Here is a 19,998-nt window from a genome sequence, read left to right as displayed (position 1 = left end):
CCTGTGCATGAACATTATGCCTGAAATGTTTTACATAGCAAGAGAAAGAAAAAAAATAATCACTTGTGCCATAAACTTGATCAGAGTTCTGTGCCAAAAGTTTAAAATTTCGTCAAAGTCATTGAATTGAACTTCGTAAAATTTTAACACATTCACTGAACTGGAATTAACGTACGTACTATGCACTTTTATTTGAATTGGTAAGTTAAGATATCACTGATTTCAAAGTTAATTTTTATCACTTTACTCTCTTTAATCTGGCCCCAACGTCACGGGTGCCACTATTCACTGTTATTTCTCTCTGTAACAGGAACGCCCGTACTTCAGTTTATCGGAGAGCATGATGAACGACAAGGCGTGTACGGCCCATGCTAAGAGAGTAAGAGAGAAGGGTAGTGAAAGAAAAATTCATGATTAAGTGGATCCTTCAGTTTATTCAATAAATAGGCAAATAATTATGTCACCTTTTATAGCTGAATTGTAGATTTGTCCCTGAGGGCGTGAAGAGGACGTTGTCCCGCGGCGGCTGCGTCGTCTTGCGGTCGGCGTCGGCGTTGTCTTCCGTCGTTGGTGTTTGTATTAGTGTTGATGACTTGAACCAGGGGCAGGAACGGGGAAATGTGGAGCTTCCACATTTGACGTCGTGGGGTATTGGTGTGACACTTCCCTATGGCGAAGCACGCCGAAATAGTTCCCACAGTAGCAAGGATAAAGTTAGAGTCACAGTTCGTATTTGGAATAATACGCAAATGAAACAATCTAGAACCTTCCGAGGTGCGGTGATCGAGCACTTCATAAAGAAAATTAAATTTATCGAGTACAGTCTCTGCACTGTACTCCACCAGCATAATACATTTGTTGAAATAAATGACAGTCCAAATTCCCGTACGTCGTGATTTTTAGATTAACACTGGCACTTAAGATCATAATGCGACACAGTTCAACGGATAGACATAGTCTTTAAAGGAAATTGAGGCTGGCTAGAAATACTACCGCTGCTTTCACACAGTCTTTGAACGAAATCAATGCTGGCACAGTTAATGCAAGAACACAGTCTTTAAATGAAATAAAGCTGACACAATTAATGCGAGAACACAGTTTTTAAACGAATTCAAAGCTGGCACCGTTTATGGGAGAACACAGTCTTTAAATGAATTCAAGCTGGCGAGAACACAGTCTTTAAACGAATTCAAAGCTGACACAATTAATGCAAGAACACAGTCTTTAAACGAATTCAAAGCTGGCACAATTAATGCAAGAACACTGTCTTTAAACGAATTCAAAGCTGGCACAGTTTATGTGAGAACACAGTCTTTAAATGAATTCAAGCTGGCGAGAACACAGTCTTTAAACGAATTCAAAGCTGACACAATTAATGCAAGAACACAGTCTTTAAACGAATTCAAAGCTGGCACAATTAATGCAAGAACACTGTCTTTAAACGAATTCAAAGCTGGCACAGTTTATGTGAGAACACAGTCTTTAAATGAATTCAAGCTGGCGAGAACACAGTCTTTAAACGAATTCAAATATACAGCCGGACCGAGAGACGAATTATGTCGCGACGGCTTACTTGCACACACTCGCTGACTCACGGCTTACTGCCGACTCACTCCACTCTCTGCCTTCAGCCCACTGCCGTCGCATACCGCGCACTCCCTCTGCTTTACTGCAGGCTTTCTGCTTACATTCTGCCTTACCCCAGGCTGGCGACTCGCTTATATTTCGTTCATGCAGCAATGGAACACGAAGGAACCTTCTGCGTGACGTCGCTTGTCCTTGGCCGGTGTTCTGGAACGTCGCGAACTTGCTCGCAGTTCCCATTATGCCTGTGCGCTCGGCGCAAGTTTTAAAGGCTTACGGCCGGGTGTTAGCGAGCTTCTCTTAATAAAAGAATGAAACGTGAATGCTCGTAGGGTGTTACCGTTTCAATATATAGTGACTCCATGCCGATATTTTATTTGGTGATTATATTGAGTGACACTGATCTTTGCTGCGTTTTGATCGCCGTGGGCGTAAGTGCCAAAAAGAAGTAGAAACGGAAAAGAAGCACAAGGGCCAAACAGTGATTTCTAGACAGAGTAGAATACACTCCTGAAAATTTACTCAATGAACTGAGAAAAGGGGAACCAAATTATTTTCGAAACTTTCTGCACATGAATGGTGAATTGTATGATGAACTCCCCGCTTTACTCTTAACGTTCCACAGAACCGGAAGGCCATGGTACACTTCGATAAACTCCAAAATAAACTTTTTCTCCTCCTTTTTGCCTGCCATCACGATACCTTCTCCAACGCTTGTTGATACCAATTGGCGGGAGGACGGGATATTGCACAATATTGCCAACACACAGCACAGTATTTTGCGATTTGCGCAATATATTTCAAACTTTTTTGATTTCGTACAATATATTGCACAACCCTCCAATATTAAATACACACTATCAATTTTATTGCACAAACCCCGATATTGCGCAATAATATTGTACGTCTATGGTCTATCTGTGTCGGTGCGACGTAAAGCCATTTGTAAAACAAATTACTTGTAATCGTTACTTTTTACAAAATGTAAATTTTACTTGTAATTACTTCTTGGAAGTAGAATGTTAATCCTTACATTTTAGCGGGTGGCCACAAAGTCCCGTTACCCCTATGTAAACTGTAGTGAAAGTGTATATTAGTTTCTGTTTCAGATCATATGTAACAAACACTATTTAACAACGTATTATTGCGAGTTGTTTGGTGCATGACAGAAACCAATGCGGGAAGGCTGGTGAAGCTGTGCGTACTGACGTTTTGACACAGTTTCATTGGCATCTTCCTCCGAAACAAATATTTTTGAGACGGGAACAAACTCTTATCCACAGGTGATGTGAAGGATAAGAAAAGAAGCGGCAGATCTTTTATCAGAGGAGAAGCATGCAAACTCGTCGAGGAATCCGTGGAGAGATCGCTGAAAAAGTCGACGAATAAACGATCTGCAGAACTGGATATACCCCGGTCAACAATGCAAAAGCAATTGAAACAAGACTTACATAATGCACCCATGTCGGTCTAAACCCATTCAAGAATGATCGGATTCTGAATTGGATCGGAAGAACGAGGCATGTGCAGCACTGCTTCAGGTATTCGACACAATACCAAAGCGAGGTTAAGTGCCTTTTTCCGATGAGTGAGCCAAATACTGGCGTTCTTGTTTAGGGAATACTAGCTGATGTGCCCGTGCTTCGCTACGGAATTCTACATTGTATACAGAATTCTAGGCTAGGTAGTGTACACGTTGCGAGCAAGATTGTCTTAAATTGTATAGCTCTTAACGTTACCCTAGAAACGCGACGGGAGGTCACCAAACATCTTTTCTGATATGAAGACTGAGGGAATTTTCACTGTAATGGTAGACCCAATTTCAAACCATCAGTCACAATCAGGTTGGGATGTTTTCATTATAATGCCTTTTTACATCCTCAGAGAGACTGTCTTAGTGGTTTTCCCAACTGAAATGAACATACAACGACATCAATAGGAATGGTGCGATTAAAAGCAATGCTTTCATATTACGAAATACTCGTTCAAATGAAACACCACACATTTTCTCACTTTTAACGAACAGGACTACGCTGCCTATCTAACAGTCCAAAACTCCCGACCTGGAATGACCAAACCGCAGACAGCCGTGATCAGTGAACACTCTTCGGCTTTCTTCGGTGGGGAGAGGATCGAATAGTGGAGACTCCCAGGGCAAAAACTATGCCCAATTACTATTCTGTTTCCTAGGAGTACCCGATGAGTCGGAAAATATCAATTAACTACACTGGCGGTGGAAAAATCTATCTGACTTGAAGGCAAATTTTTTCTCCAAGCCAGAAAAGAAACCCCCTCTTCACTGCTAATTTGGAATAAACTGAATGTAGAATTTAATAAAAGTGAGAAAGAAACCTTGTCTTAAGAAACTGCTCTTTTCAGAGTTGAATTTTGAGTTATTAGTGAATATTGTGGTGCTATAATTTGGAAAAGGCCTAAATTGTTATTCTAGACCAGGCCATACTACTACTACTAAGTGAGGCTCTGCCTTAAGTATGAACACTGCTCATTCAAAACAGCGCGTCGAGTAGGGATCGAATAGCTGAAATACTATGATGATCCAGTGTATTACGTACCAGCTGTATCAGAAAATGTATGAACCAGAGGAATGGCATGCTAAAGAAGAAGTTTTCTAACTCCCCGGCTATTTCCCGCCAATATTCAGTTAGGCTGTTATACTCGGTACGCAGCAGTAATCCCATCTATCGGAGTTCAGTGGCAGCATAAGAGACAAAGATCATCACAATAAACAATGGTCAATATAATGTTATTGTTGATCAATGTTATGCGCTTTTGATATTGTAGGTCTTCACATTTAGTTTTCTTCCGACTCTGAAATACCACTCTTATCATAGTCGGTACGGTGAAACTGAATAAAAAATGAATGACCGGAAATTGTATTCTCCATAACTTTTATTATGCAGTCCTTTTCTATAGGAGCAATAACGAAGGTATTTAAAAATTACATTTCAGGTACCTTACCCTAAACTACAATTACATCCAGGGTGAATAAATTTGTTTATAGCTTAGACTGTAGTTTCTTATTCCCCGACTCTATATACCGATTTTCATTCAATTCTGTGAACCCATTTTCTCGTGGCTCTACGTTCATATGGACTTAGCAACAAAAATGCAAATTCATGAATATCTGTGTTATCATAGCCGGTACGGTAAAAATGTATAAGACATAAATGGTCGGAAATTTAATTCTCTATAACTTTGGTTATGTAGTATTTATCGATACAACTAATAATATAAATATTCGAGAATTACATTTAGGCCTTCCCCTAAATTACCATCTTACTCAGCGTAAATAAGATTACTTATAGCTTGAATTACAGTGGCTCATTCTCCGACTTTGCATACCAATTTTCAATCCAATAGGATCACTAATAACGTAAATATTTAAAAATTAAATTTTAGGCCTTCCCCTAAACTACCATTTCACTCAGCGTGAATAACATCTATCACTGCTGAGGATGTTGTCTGTCGTTATCGATCATGTCCACAGTAACAAGGAAATGCACATTTTACTTTTTCGTAATTTCTGTGTGTGTCTGTCCATCTGTATGTATGTATGTATGTATGTATGTATGTATGTATGTATGTATGTATGTATGTATGTATGTATGTATGTATGTATGTATGTATGTATGTATGCATGCATGTATGTATGTACACGCATCACGAGAAAACTGCTGACACGAATTTAATGAAAATCGGTATGTAAAGTCGGGGTATGAGGCATTACAATCTAGGCCATAAATCACTTTATTCACGCTGAGTAAAATGGTAGTTTAGGGGAAGGCCTAAAATTTAATTCTCAAATATTCATATTATTAGTTGTCCTATCGATAAATACTGCATAACTGAAGTTACATAGAATTAAATTTCCGATCTTTTATGTCTTATACATTTTTACCATGACAACACAGATATTCATGTGAATTTGTATTTTTGTTGCTAAGTCGATATCACCGCCGAGCCACGAGAAAATGAGTTAACAGAATTTAATCAAAATCGGTATACAGAGTCAGGGGATAAGAAACTACAGTCTAAGCTATAAACAATTTTATTCACCCTGGATAAAATTGTAGTTTAGGGGAAGGGGACTAAAATTTAATTTAATACCCATGTTATTGGTCCTATCGAAAAGCACTACATAACAAAAGTTATAGAGAATACAATTTCCGATCATTTATGTTTTATTCAGTTTCACCGTACCGACTACGATAAGAGTGGTATTTAAGAGTCGGAAGAAAACTAAATGTGACGGCCGTCAATATCGAGAGCGCATAACATTGATCAACAATAACATTAAATTGTCCATTGTTTGTTGTGATTCTCTTTGTCTCTTTTGCTGCCACTCAACTCCGATAGATAGGATTACTGCTGCGTGCCGAGTATAACAGCCTAACTTAATATTGGAGTTAGAAAACTTTCTTCTTTAGCATGCCATTTCTCTGGTACATACATTTTCTGATACTGCTGGTACGTAACACACTGGCTCATCATAGTATTCCAGCCATTCGATCCCTACTCGGATGCGCTGTTTTTAATTAGTAGTGTTCGTACTTAAGGCAGAGGCTCTTATAGTAGTATTAGTAGTAGTAGTATGACCTGGTCTAGAATTCTTACAATTTAGGCCTAATCCAAACTATAGTACCACAATTTACTAAATAACTCAAAATTCAACCCTAAAAAGAGGCATTTCTTAAGAAAAGCTTCTTCCTCTTCACTTTTAAAACTCCACATTCATTTTATTCCAAATTAGCAGTGAAGAGGGGGTTTCTCTTCTGGCTTGGAAGAAAAAATTACCTCCAAGTCAGATAGATTTTTCCTCCGCCAGTGTAGTGAATTGAGGTTTTCCGACTCATCGGGTACGCCTAGGAAACAGCTGTGACTCTCCACTATTCGAACCCCCCCCCCAAAAAAACCTTCGCCGAAAAAAAAGACGAAGAGTGTTCACGGATCACGGCTGTCTGCGGCCTGGTCATTCCAGCTCTGGAACTTTGGACTGTTAGATCAGCAGCGTAGTACTGTTCGATAAAAGTGAGAAAATGTGTAGTTTTTTAATTTGATCGAGTATTTCATATGAAATCATTGCTTTTAATCGCGCCATTTCTATTGACGTCATTGTAATGATCTATGTTCATTTCAGTTGGGAAAACCACTAAGACAATCTTTCTGAGGATGTAAAAAGGCAGGTGGAGAGTGAGTGTCTGCCATTATAATGAAAACTCCCCAACCTGATTGTGACTGATGGTAGGCAAGCGGGCCTACCATTACAATGAAAATTTCCTAACCCAATCTTAATATGAGAAAAGACGTTTGGTGACTTCCCCTTCGCGTTTCTAGGGTAATGTTAAGAGCTATGCAACTTAATACAATTTTGCTCACAACGTGTACACTACCTAGCGCAGAATTTTGTATACAATGTAGAATTCCGTAGCGAAGCACGGGTACATCAGCTGTGATGTAATATATTTTTCTTTGCAAAAACTTTGTATCATCCCGGCCCCATACGAAAAAAAAAAGTCACCGATTTTTATAAAACTGACGTTCTGTGCAGTAATTATAATTGTAATTTTTGAAATAGTAATTTGTAATTGAGTAAAATATTTCTCAAGGTAACTGTAATTCAGCCCAGTGACTTTTTCTTGTACCTTTCCCATCAGTAGTAACAAAAATGGAGCCAGAAATGTTCTGAGATGATAATTTGATGAATTCAGATTAAAACAACTCTTCAAGTGCTCCAGATCCCGATATATTTTCCTGAATAACCTCGATCTTTCATGTATCCCCACACTAAAAATTCCATTGGGTTTAGATCTGAGGAACTCTCAGGCCAGTCTGTGGTTTTACTTCTACCAATCCATGTGCGACAATTATCATTTAAAGTCACTCATAATGTGCCCGTCGTGAGGGGTGCACCATCTTGTTGCCATATTCAATTTTATCGAATTTGTTGCGCATATTTCATTAATGGCCTTTTTCCCAGATCAACAGCATATCAATGGAATAATCAGTGTTAACAGACTAGTAAAAAAAATAAGGTCCCATAAGCCTTTTATGAATGTCTGGAACAGATTCGGCTTACAGAAGTCCAGAATCAATCTTCTGGTAATTGGTACTTTACGAGGATTTCTGTCTACTTTAAAAGCACGTCTGTATTCACAGTAGTTCCATGTATATTCTCGTTAATGTCCTCATAACGAATGCATTGTTCTTTCATTTGTTTTTGTATTTCCAAATGTTTAATGCTGTAATTTTATTATGTATTAGATGATGTTAATGTTCAAATTTAATTTTGTCATTTTTTACGTAGCTAAACTTTGCCCTTGCGGCAATCCAGAATATCTGGAACGTCGTTGAGTTTCTCAATAAATATATAAATATTCTTCTTTTTCGTCTTTTTCCCGTTCATGCGGGGTCGACGTTTCTGACAATTCTTTCCATTTCCCTCGGTCCAAAATCGCATTTTCTGTGTGAACTGCTTTCTTCCGATATCTTCCCGCATGCAATCCATCCATCTTCTTCTGGGTATACCACAGATAGAAATAATATTAACATTTTACTACAAGTGCCTATCGACTTATGGCACACACTGTAATATTAGCTCTGTACCATTATTTTGTGCAATACATTCTAAAAAAGTTTGCAACATAAATGCCATCCAATCAAGCAAAATAATCGTAACTTACAGTACAGACAAAAATCCTATGTTTGTGTAACAGCTTAGACTTGCATGGCCGGCATTTCTATGAATATAGAGGATATTTTTCAGACTTGCAGGCTGCTCCGCAGCTTACTATATTCTATACTTATACTATGCTTGTGTCTGATGATTTAGGCGTCTTGTTCTGATGAATTTCCGACCTGGTATTCTGAGCTCGAACTTAAGTACATACCAAGTAAAATTGCCTCCTCTCTAGTCCAGTCCTATCTTGTCTTAAAACAAAAATCGCTCCCACCATCGTCAAAATATTCCGTTTCCATCCAAGTGCTGATCATATCCTGCTCAGTGTTCTTCAACACAGGAGACCTAACGACAAATCGAATTACAACGAAGCTAAGGAGTTGGTTACGTGGTACGAGCTGCCTGGCTGGGCGCTTGCATTCAGGGGATGATGTACTCGAACCTCCCCACTGGCAACCCTGAAGATGGTCTTCTGTTGCTTCTTTTCTTCAAAGCAGACTGTACCTTAATTAAGGACACGGGCACTTCCTTCCCACACCTAGCCCTTTCCTCTCCCATTGTCGCCAGAAACCTATCCGAGTTAACTTGGCTAAAACAACAACAATAATAATAATAGTCTAATAATAGACGACATTCAGTAAGGTCAAATATCATGCAATTAGTTTTACATCCCGCCGGGCTGAGTGGCTCAGACGATTGAGGCGCTGGCCTTCAGACCCCAACCTGGTAGGTTTGATCCTGGCTCAGTCCGATGGTATCTGAATGTGCTCAAATACGTCAGCTTCGTGTCGGTAGATTTACTGGCACGTAGAAGAACTCCTGCGGGACTAAATTCCGGTACCTCGGCGTCTCCAAAAACCGTAAAACTACCTAGGTAGTTAGTAGGACATAAAGCAAAATGACATCTCTTCATGTCCCACTAACTACTTTTTACGACTTTAGAGACGAGGTGCCGCAATTTCGTGCAGCAGGAGTTATTTGACGAGCCGGTAAATCTACCGATAAGAGGCTGGTGTATTTGAATATCACTGGACTGAGCGAGGATTGAACCCATCACCTTGGCCTCAGTAAGTCAGCGCTCTACAGTCTGAACCACTCGTCCCGGAAAACATAAGGTCCAATGTTCGTCTAAAAATGATTTTAATGATGGATATAAACCTCTAATTATTTATCCAGTTTTTTAAAGCCCAAGTATGAACATCTCTCCTAAGTATCACTCGACCAACCACTAGAAAGTGTTGAGAGCTACTCACAAGACTGCGGTGTCTACTGAGCGGTCTAGCTCTCCATGGTCCCCTGGTGCCGCCACTTTCACTGCTGTCTGTCGTCTCGCTGATGGCTTTGAGGCGCAGAGAGTTACTGCGTCGAAACGGCGAAGGAGCTGGGGCGGACGTTCGGGGGCGAGGCAGCGGGATACGACTATCACCCGCCACCGGATCACTCTTGCGGCGTCTGTCGGAGTTCATAGTCCGCCAGAGAAACGAGCTGAAAGTAAGAACACATCGTGCATTAAGATAGGGTTTAGTTCAATACTAGCAGCTCTTACAGAAGGTACTAGAAAATACTGCATTCAGTACCTACTAATCTTCAGTAAAAAGGCTCTTTCATCACAATTCGTGAAACAGTCACAAGGTAGGTTTATATTTCTAATGAAAATGATGTAATGGAAATTAAAGTTCTTTATACTGTAGATCGTCTATTCCCAAACGGTAGTCCGCGGACACGTGGGGGCCGCGACGATAAACCTAGGGGTCCTCAATAATAATGTAAGTTGCAAGTATTTGCAGAGCGATGATGTATTGTACACACACGATTCATAATCTTTATTCTAAATTTAGAAACATATGTCTTCACTGTTGTATAAATTACATACAGTATATGTAATTGTTGGCCGATAAACGGTTCAAGTTGGCAGTATCTTGTGAAGACCTTGTATCACAATTCCACGTCTCTGATCGACTTTGGGATCCATGACATTTCCTATTCCCTAAAATTTATAGAAAGGAAATACTGCGTTTAATGAGTTTCGTGACAACACACCTGTTTGAGTGTACCTTTTCTCACACAAATGTAAACGAAGTACAGAAACGGAACTAATGTTGAGGCTGATCTTCGTTCCGGGTGACTACGCTTGTAAAACTCTTGGTCTTTGGAAAACAACACCATCCGTCGCATTGATCCACAACTGTACCAAATGAATGTTCTCCAGTAAGTTTCCAGATCCAGACTGTTGTAATTTATTAGCCAAGTGTCACAATGTTTTATAAATTCTATACACATATAAAGTATCTTTATGTAGGTAAATGAATTTACATTTAAATTTAAAGAAAAGTAAATATTAGTCCTGGTAACATTTCAAAGTTCTGTCTTTAATTCACTGAATTCATTATTATGCTCTGTGGCTAGGTGATCCTTGACATGAATGCAATATGCTAAGGGAGTCTCAGACACACAAACAGTGTTGCCAACTTATATTTTCAAGATCCGCTAAATACTACTGAAAATCCGCTAAAAATCCGCCAAGAAATCCGACCTTAAATAATGAGCAATAATAATAATAATAATAATAATAATAATAATAATAATAATAATAATAATAATAATAATAAAGTAAATGTCTGCACTCACGTGATCTGTGAGTTTCACTGGGGTTAATCCCATGCCCGGGAGCCGGTGAGCTAAAACTTATAGGCGTTTTAGTGCCGGGTGAAAACTAGATGAATCCCCTACCTCAGGGTCCATAGTGGTCCATGCACAGAACAGGCCAGTTCATTCGACGGTTTTCCTTCACAGCATAAATATAAATGCTTCTCTCTCACAGTTTCATTATCTGTCGTCATTCGTCAACTAAGAGATAAGTATCCTTTCATACGCGTTATAAATTTGACACCATGATGTCGTAACATCAAATCCAAATAACATGTTTTCCTCATGTGACTGTTAGCTCCTGACAAGAAATACGGAATAGCTCGGAGAAAGACTGGAGAACAATTTTTTTTTTAACGTGAAATGGATGAAACACCAAATTCCGCTAAAATAAATCTAGAATTCCGCCAAAAAATCCGCTGCCCGCTAAATTATTTATTTCTCCGCCGACAGTCTTCTAATTCCGCTAAATTCCGCTAAAGTTTGCGAAACCCTGCTGTAGATGAATGAATGAATGAATGAATGAATGAATGAATGATCACAACTCAGGAAAAATGCAAACTTGTTTTTACTGCAATTTCCATAATTGAATGTATTGGTAGGGGCTGCCTGGCCGAGGCGGTAAAGGTGTACTCGGCTCGCCCGGAAGGACGTGGATTCGAATCCCCGTCAGGAAGTCGTAAAATTTTAGAAATGAGATTTCCACTTCCGGAGGTGCATATGGCCCTGAGGTTCACTCAGCATACACCAAAAATGAGTACCAGGTTAATTCCTGGGGTCAAAGGCGGCCGGGCGTAGAGCTAACCACTCTACCCCATCAAGTGCTGAGGTTGCAAATAGTGGATGCCTTTACCTTCCACCATTCCCAGGGCCTTCATGGCCTGTACGGAGATGACTTTGGTTACTTTAGAATGTATTGGTGTCATACATGAACATAATGTTTCCGGGCCGAATAGCTCAGACGGTAGAACTCGAGGTGGCGTGTTCGATCCTAGCTCACTCCGGTGGTATTTGAAAGTGCTCAAATACCACAGCCTCGTGTCGGTAGGTTTAGTGGCACGTAAAATAACTATTGTGGGACTATATTCCGGCACCTTGGCGTCTCCGAAAACCGTAAAAGTAGTTAGCGAAACGTAAAACCAATAACATTATTAATTAGACACAATATGTCAGTAACTTCACGTTTGATTGTCATCTCATTGAAATTGATATGAAATTTGGGATGAACCTGGGATATTTTCTTCGTACACGTCAACAAAAATATTTTGCACTTGTGACACTTGGCAGAATATTTAAATATGTGTGGGCGTTAGACCGAACTCACATGTAGATACCCTCAAAATAGAAAAAACTACGTATCGTAAGTTTCTGCTGTTGTAGATGCGAACACAATACGCCATAACATTGCGTAATATCGTCTCCTTCTTCTGCTTCTCCTTCGTACGGTTTTCGACCTACCCCAGCGCTACGTCCAGTCACTACATTCTTCTTTGAATTACTCGTTTGCATATCATCGATGCAACCCCAAAACCAGGCCACTCACTAGCGAACATGCTCGTAAGTCGCTACAAGACATCAGTTGTGTGTGGACTGGTTGGTCGACATGCTGCCAAGTTGCCAGCAAGTTGCTGGCTCGTACAGAAATGCCCGTAAGCCAGTTAGCGAGTAGCCTGCTTGCGATGTACAGTACAACATACACGATGTCTTTCAGGGATAACTAAGAGGTATTTTTAATACAACATGCTTTACGTAGCACCGACACAGATAAGTCTTACGGCGACGATGGGATAGGAAAGGCCTAGGAGTGGGAAAGAAGTGACCGTGGCCTTAATTAAGATACAGCCCCAGCATTTGCTTGGTGTGAAAATGGGAAACCACGAAAATCATCTTCAAGGATGCCGACAGTGGTGTTCGAACCGACTATCTCCCGGATGCAAGCTCACAGCTGCGCGCCTCTAACCGCAAGGCCAAATCACCCGGTGGTAAGAGTTCTCTAAATAATGCAATGAACTATACGAATGCTTGTGGGATGTTCAGAAAAAAAATCAAATAAATGCCTGATAAATGAACCAATGCAGACGTTAATAGAGAAAAGTCGAAATGTTTTTCCTAATCCGAACAAGAAATGTGTTAAATAAAAATGAAGAACCTAATAGTGTCGTTAAGAAGAGAACTCAGAAAAGTGATTACGTGGTAGAGCACTGGTACATCTCCTAATGTTGTTTAAGAACAGTCTCTACGGCATATGGCCTGATTTTATTTACTGTCGATTGTGAAATTGTGCGAGATGGTCCACGTTGTTAGCAATAGTGAAGATGAGGGAGGTCATGCATTGATAATTGTCATAATAACATTTTTCTACCCTTTTCAGTCACTATTTTCAGACCTAGTAAAATTGTCAGTGTCTGTTTCTTCAACAACCGTCATTTAATTTAAAAGTACCCATTTCCTACTGCCCGTGTAAACTGAAGTTCGTCTCGGTGTGTGGCCAATAGAGGACATGTTGACGAGCACCTCGGAGAGTTGGTAAGCACTAACCTAACCTAACCCCATGGCACTTCAGCCCGAAGGCCTGCAGATTATGAAGTCTCGTGTGGTCAGCACGACGAATCCTCTCGGCTGTTATTCTTGGCTTTCCAGACCAGGGCCGCTATCTCACCGTCAGACAGCTCCTCAATTCTAATCATTTAGGCTGGATGGACCTCGAACCAGCCCTCAGATCCACGTAAAAATCCCTGACCTGACCGGGAATCGAACCCGGACCCTCCGGATAAGAGGCAAGCACGCTACCCCTACACCACGGGGCAGGCGTTGGGAAGCATGGCCTGCTTAAAAGCTACCGATACGTTAAAATCATTTACCCGTTCATTCTCACGAATTCTTTTATCGATAGCATTACCACCCTCTTCCTTTAGTACCAGATGACTATGATGTTTAGGGGGTTACCGAATGCCCGAATTTTGAAAATTAAAATAGTCGCGCCAGCATATCTTCGGAAATACTCTTTGTTCAATATTTTTAAATTATTATTATTATTATTATTATTATTATTATTATTATTATTATTATTATTATTATTATTATTATTATTATTCATCTGTTTACCCTCCAGGTTCGGTTTTTCCCTCGGACTTAGCGAGGGATCCCACCTCTACCGCCTCAAGGGCAGTGTCCTGGAGCTTCAGACTCTGGGTCGGGGGATACAACTGGGGAGTATGACCAGTACCTCGCCCAGGCGGCCTCACCTGCTATGCTGAACAGGGGCCTTGTGGAGGGAAGGGAAGATTGGAAGGGATAGGCAAAGAAGAGGGAAGGAAGCGGCCGTGGCCTTAAGTTAGGTACCATCCCGGCATTCGCCTGGAGGAGAAGTGGGAAACCACGGAAAACCACTTCCAGGATGGCTGAGGTGGGAATCGAACCCACCTCTACTCAGTTGACCTCCCGAGGCTGAGTGAACCCCGTTCCAGCCCTCGTACCACTTTTCAAATTTCGTGGCAGAGCCGGGAATCGAACCCGGACCTGCGGGGGTGGCAGCTAATCACGCTAACCACTACACCACAGAGGCGGACATTATTATTATTATTATTATTATTATTATTATTATTATTATTATTATTATTATTATTATTATTATTATGATTATTATTATTATTATGTTTCGTACATATGAAGGTCGATATTTACTGTTGTAACTTCGCGCAAATGAGGAGTGCAGAAGTTGGCTATACACCAGCGGAATTGATTTCAACGGTTCGACGTTCTAGTTTCGAGATGTTACGTCATATCGTAGAGTCACGCAAAGAAAAATGGGTGAATATATTAAATATTACAAAACTGAAGAAAAGTAAGCAGAGTTTGCGAAAATGGTCAATTCATTTTAGGAATACCAGACCACAATGCCAGTGTTGAAATACCCTTTTCTCTAATGCAAGCGCAATGGACCACGGAAGAAAATACTATCAATTCTGTGAAAGGACTTGCTTTAGTGAAATTGAATTTCAGGCCATGTTGGCTATTTGTATAATCATCATCATCATCATCATCATCTGTTTACCCTCCAGAGTCGGCTTTTCCCTCGGACTCAGCGAGAGATCCCACCTCTACCGCCTCAAGGGCAGTGTCCTGGAGCTTCACTCTCTTGGTCGGGGATACAACTGGGGAGAATGACCAGTACCTCGACCAGGCGGCCTCACCTGCTATGCTGAACAGGGGCCTTATGGAGGGATGGAAGTTTGGAAGGGATAGGCAAGGAAGAGGGAAGGAAGCGGCCGTGGCCTTAAGTTAGGTACCATCCCGGCAATCGCCTGGAGGAGAAGTGGGAAACCACGGAAAACTACTTCGAGGATGGCTGAGGTGGGAATCGAACCCGCCTCTACTCAGTTGACCTCCCGAGGTTGAGTGGACCCCGTTCCAGCCCTCGTACCACTTTTCAAATTTCGTGGCAGAGCCGGGAATCGAACCCGGGCCTCCGGGGGTGTCAGCTGATCACACTAACCACTACACCACAGAGGCGGACTATTTGTATAATAACAAGGAATAATGAAGACGCAGAGCAATGTTCTCTGTGAAACGTAAAGAATATCATCTTATTTTCTTGACATGGCATAAGCCCTAAAGCCTATATCATGTCTATAAGTACGGGCCGTAAAAGCATTACATGGAGTCTGTTGATCGTGGTGGTTATTGTTTTAAGAGGAAGTACAACTAGTCAACCCTCCTCTATTAACATTAATCAGAGGGGAAAATGGAAGGGGGCCGACACTGAAAATCGAAAGACCTGGACCACGAATGGGGTGAAAATGAAAGACTCCATAGGCCTCATAAGCCTGATACTGTCGGGGTCAGAAAAGAACAAGAGTGACCAAGGGAGGTCGGAGAGGATAGATGAAAGTGACGAGCCTGGTACAAGTAAGCGGAAACAATGCCACGACTCAGTAAAAGGCGCCGTGGTCGCCAACCCACGCTGCCACGTCAAGAGCCTCTGGGGCCCCTTTTAGTCACCTCTTACAACAGGCAGGGGATACCGTGGGTGTTATTCTACCATCCCCACCCACCGAGTGAGTCTTTTTATTTTATTTTAAAATGCTATTTGCTACTTGCACCATGTGATATGAACCTGCATGTAATTGGAATGGAAGAAGTGTACAGAGTGTTGAATGCGAGGAAAGGAACGTTAAGGACGACACAAATACCCAGTCCCCAGGCCAGGGATATTAACCATCTACAATTTAAAAAACCGGACCCAGTCGGGAATCGAACCCAGGGCCGCCGGTGTGACAGGTGGACGCGTTGCCCCCTACACCGCGTGGCCGGACGAGTGAGTTTGTTAGTGAGCGAAATGTGTCGGCATTTTCAGATTTTATAATATGGTAGCCCTAAACTAACTCCATTACAGTCCAATTGTGCCAAAGACCTCTTGAGCATTAGTCAGCCAGGCTATCCACGATATATTCACGGTAATCAATTGAAGAAATATGTGCTCGAGTCTCCCGGAAGGACGTGGGTTGGATTCCCCGCCAGCATGTCGAGAAATTTAAGTTCTACTTTAGGAAAGGCACACAACATAGGGATTCTCAGAATTGAGTACTAGGTTGTCCGCCTCTGTGGTGTAGTGGTTAGCTTGATTAGCTGCCACTCCCGGAGGTGGTACGAGGGCTAGAACGGGGTCCTCTCAGCCTCGGGAGGTCAACTGAGTAGAGGTGGGTTCGATTCCCACCTCAGCCATCCTGGAAGTGGTTTTCCGTGGTTTCCCACTTCTCCTCCAGGCAAATGCCGGGATGGTACCTAACTTAAGGCCACGGCCGCTTCCTTCCCTCTTCCTTGCCTGTCCCATCCAATCTCCCCATCCCTCCACAAGGCCCCTGTTCAGCATAGCAGGTGAGGCCGCCTGGGCGAGGTACTGGTCATTCTCCCCAGTTGTATCCCCGACCCAAAGTCTGAATCTCCAGAACACTGCCCTTGAGGCGGTAGAGGTGGGATCCCTCGCTGAGTTCGAGGGAAAAACCGACCCTGGAGGGTAAACAGATTACGAACGAACGAGTACCTGGTTAATTCTTCGCGGCAAAGGACTAACCACTCTATTCCACTTGAAGCGTACGGTGATGGCTTTGCTTTTAGGGGGTTAAAATACGTCTCCCATTTGTTACATGGTCAGCTGACTTTATCTAATTTTATTAAGTATTCTGTCGTAAATAAAACCAATAGTTTAAATGTATTAGGGCTTAATTCACAATACTCTTCAAATGTAATAGCATCATCTTGCAACTCCTATTGTAAAATTGTCCATTCCATAAAAGTATAAATATCTTGTATGAATGTTGGGTATTCAGCCCGAAGGCTGGTTTGATCCTCCACAGCTCCGCCAACAGCTGTCATAGATAGCCTAGGCGTCACTGAAGAGGCGAACTAAAATGAGGAGTGAGGTAGTTTCCCGTTGCTTTCCTCAACGAGCCAGAAGTTGCTATTACATATCAGTCTGCCAAGCCCATTGAAATGCATGGGCCAACCGACCATATTATCGATAATTTCACACCATTAATAACAAGGACTGGCTGCATAAGGAATGGTTTTACTAGCATCGCTCACACCTCGGTCACTTTCATATTGTTAAAACCAAGGATGAGACTGAGACAGGTCAATGAAAGTAACAAAATTTATTGTAGCCCATACCAGAAAACATAGTGCACTGTAAACACTACATCTTGCCAGCAAAGGCAAATAAATATATTACCATCAGGTACATATAAGTTTACCATTAACTAATTTTCAGCTCACACGATTTAAGAGCCGATTTCAACAATTCACTTTCGTCACCTACAAGCTCTCATTAGTTACCTCGTGAATCATCATACCTACACGATACATTAAACTGCGTTGAAAAGATATGTCGGTGAGAAACTAACTCAAGAGGTAATTGGACAACTAGGTCAATAAAGAATACTTGCTGCATTATCTTACTGAATCAGCTATTCCTGTACCAGGCTTCACCCCCTTCACCTCTACTCAGTATTTTTACGTCAAGTCTGGTCTGTTCCTACCCGAACGCACATCATGATCTGCTCATGTTATTACATCTACATTGACTCGCATAATTATTCGGACAGACATGATTTATTATAGTTTCCTTTGTATTAGTGGTTTCAGTAATAATAAAGCACTCATATAAATTAGATACAAAAGCTAAACATCCATCATTCTTCAAATGAACACGTTCAATGAAAATATAATCATTAAAAAATCAAAACCAATATTGCACAAAATTATTCGGACACTTGCCGTTTTACTTATAGTCCTAAAGGGTCAGTATCTGGTGGGCTTTCTTTTCATTTTAATTACTTCCCTGAGTCGACCTGGCATGCTCTCCACTAATTTCCAGATGTAATCGGGAGATATCTTCTGCCACTCGTCTTGAAGTCCATTTTTCAGTTATTCTCTAGATGTGATTGTTGTTTCCTTATTTCTTTATCCAGTTTGCCCCAAAGATTCTCAATCCTATTCAAATCTGGTGATTGAGGGGGAGGATGAAGCACCTTTGCGCAATTAAACAATGACCACATCCTTACATTCCAGGCCATATACCTTGGGTCGTTATCTTGATAAAACTTAAAATATTCACCAATCCCCATCTTTTCGGCACTTTTTCATATTGTCCCTCAGTATTTTAAGGCATTGAAAGTGGTCCATTTTACCCTCAATAAAAACCAAAACCAATTCACCAACTCCATTCGCCGACATGCACCCCCACACCATTACCTGTCCACCACAATGCTTCACAGTTGCTTTCAGATTTTTCTCGTGAAGCTCAGTATTAGGACGCCGCCAAACTGTTGTCCTCCCATCAAATTGAAATATGTTAAATTTACTCTCATCAGCAAATATAACGTCATTCCACCACTCATTGTCTTCTTCAACATGCTATTTGGCAAACAGCATTCTCTTTCTTCGACATACTTGATTTATAAAGGGCTTCCTTCTTGCAATATGGCCGTGAAAGTTACCTCTTCTGAGCACTCTCCGTATTGTTTAGGGATGCACTTTCTTTCCGGTGTCTGCAGCAATCTCCGTAGCGAGTTTTGGAGCACTTAACTTGGGTGCCTTTTTAATTTTTCTGATGATATAACACTCTTCCCTCCCGGAATCTTGTGATAATATCAGAGACTGCACTTTTCTTCATTTGTAACATTTCAGCAATTTTACGATAACTTTTACATTTAGCATTGTGAAAAGTTACTAGCTGCCGCTGTTCGATTGTGCTCTCTCTTCCTCTGCTGCCCATTTTCACCTACGTGGTACACAGCACTCTAACACACTGAATGTTTACGTTCACACTGTCCGCGGCTCTTTTACATACGACCTCTGCACGGCAACTGACTTTTGTCCGAATAATTTTGTTGAAGCACGTAAACTGCGTTCTGAGGTTCCATGGTCACTGGTTCTCTCCTGTTTTCTAAAAGTACTCATTTGAACGTCGTGTTGAATCTGTCAAACTGGGTTCTGTCAGAAACTAGTTTGCGTGTACGATATTTTCTCTGAAATATAGGGCCAGTGTGTAGCAAAGACTATAATTACTAACGTGTCCGAATAATTATGTGAGTCACTGTACCTCTAAACCTCTGTGGACTGCAGATAGTGTTTCAAACCGGTCGAAAAGAGCATGGGGTGTCGAGTGGTTGTTCGCCTTGGGTAAAGGTGAAAGGGCTTCTTGGTCTGAGGTTGACTTTTCATTCTCAGTACATCTCGCTTGTGCCCACCTTGCACCCACAGGGATATAAAACACTTCATGGTCTCAACCGTTTTTTGTCTGCAACAACATTTGTCTTCGATGGAAAAATAGTTCTTCCCTTTCCCTTCTTATCATATGCTAAATTCCGCAAGAGTAAATAAATAAATAAATAAATAAATAAATAAATAAATAAATAAATAAATAAATAAATAAATCCTTACTCATATATAAAGCTGAATGTTGGTCTTCTTGTCTTTCTTTCTTTCTTTCTTTCTTTCTTACTTTCTTTCTTTTACTTAAGAATTACTTGACCGATCACGCTTAAACTTGGTATGCTTTATAACTGGTA

At 41.1% G+C, this 19,998-nt stretch overlaps 1 protein-coding gene across 2 annotated transcripts in view; it reads right to left on the bottom strand.

The window, feature by feature from the left end:
* Positions 1-19,998, bottom strand: part of qtc (quick-to-court) — a 310,644-nt gene that overhangs the window by 151,130 nt on the left and 139,516 nt on the right. For both annotated transcript variants that reach the window (XM_067136479.2, XM_067136480.2), the window contains exon 2: positions 9,535-9,766. In XM_067136479.2, the coding sequence (XP_066992580.2) occupies positions 9,535-9,747 (213 nt within the window). In that variant the 5' untranslated portion in view covers positions 9,748-9,766. The remainder of the gene's footprint in view (positions 1-9,534; positions 9,767-19,998) is intronic.

The sequence above is a fragment of the Anabrus simplex genome, chromosome 1, assembly GCF_040414725.1.
Source record: "Anabrus simplex isolate iqAnaSimp1 chromosome 1, ASM4041472v1, whole genome shotgun sequence".
NCBI classification, from domain to species: domain Eukaryota; kingdom Metazoa; phylum Arthropoda; class Insecta; order Orthoptera; family Tettigoniidae; genus Anabrus; species Anabrus simplex.
Note: the sequence above shows the minus strand (reverse complement) of the source record. Positions and strands in the feature narration are given on the sequence as shown.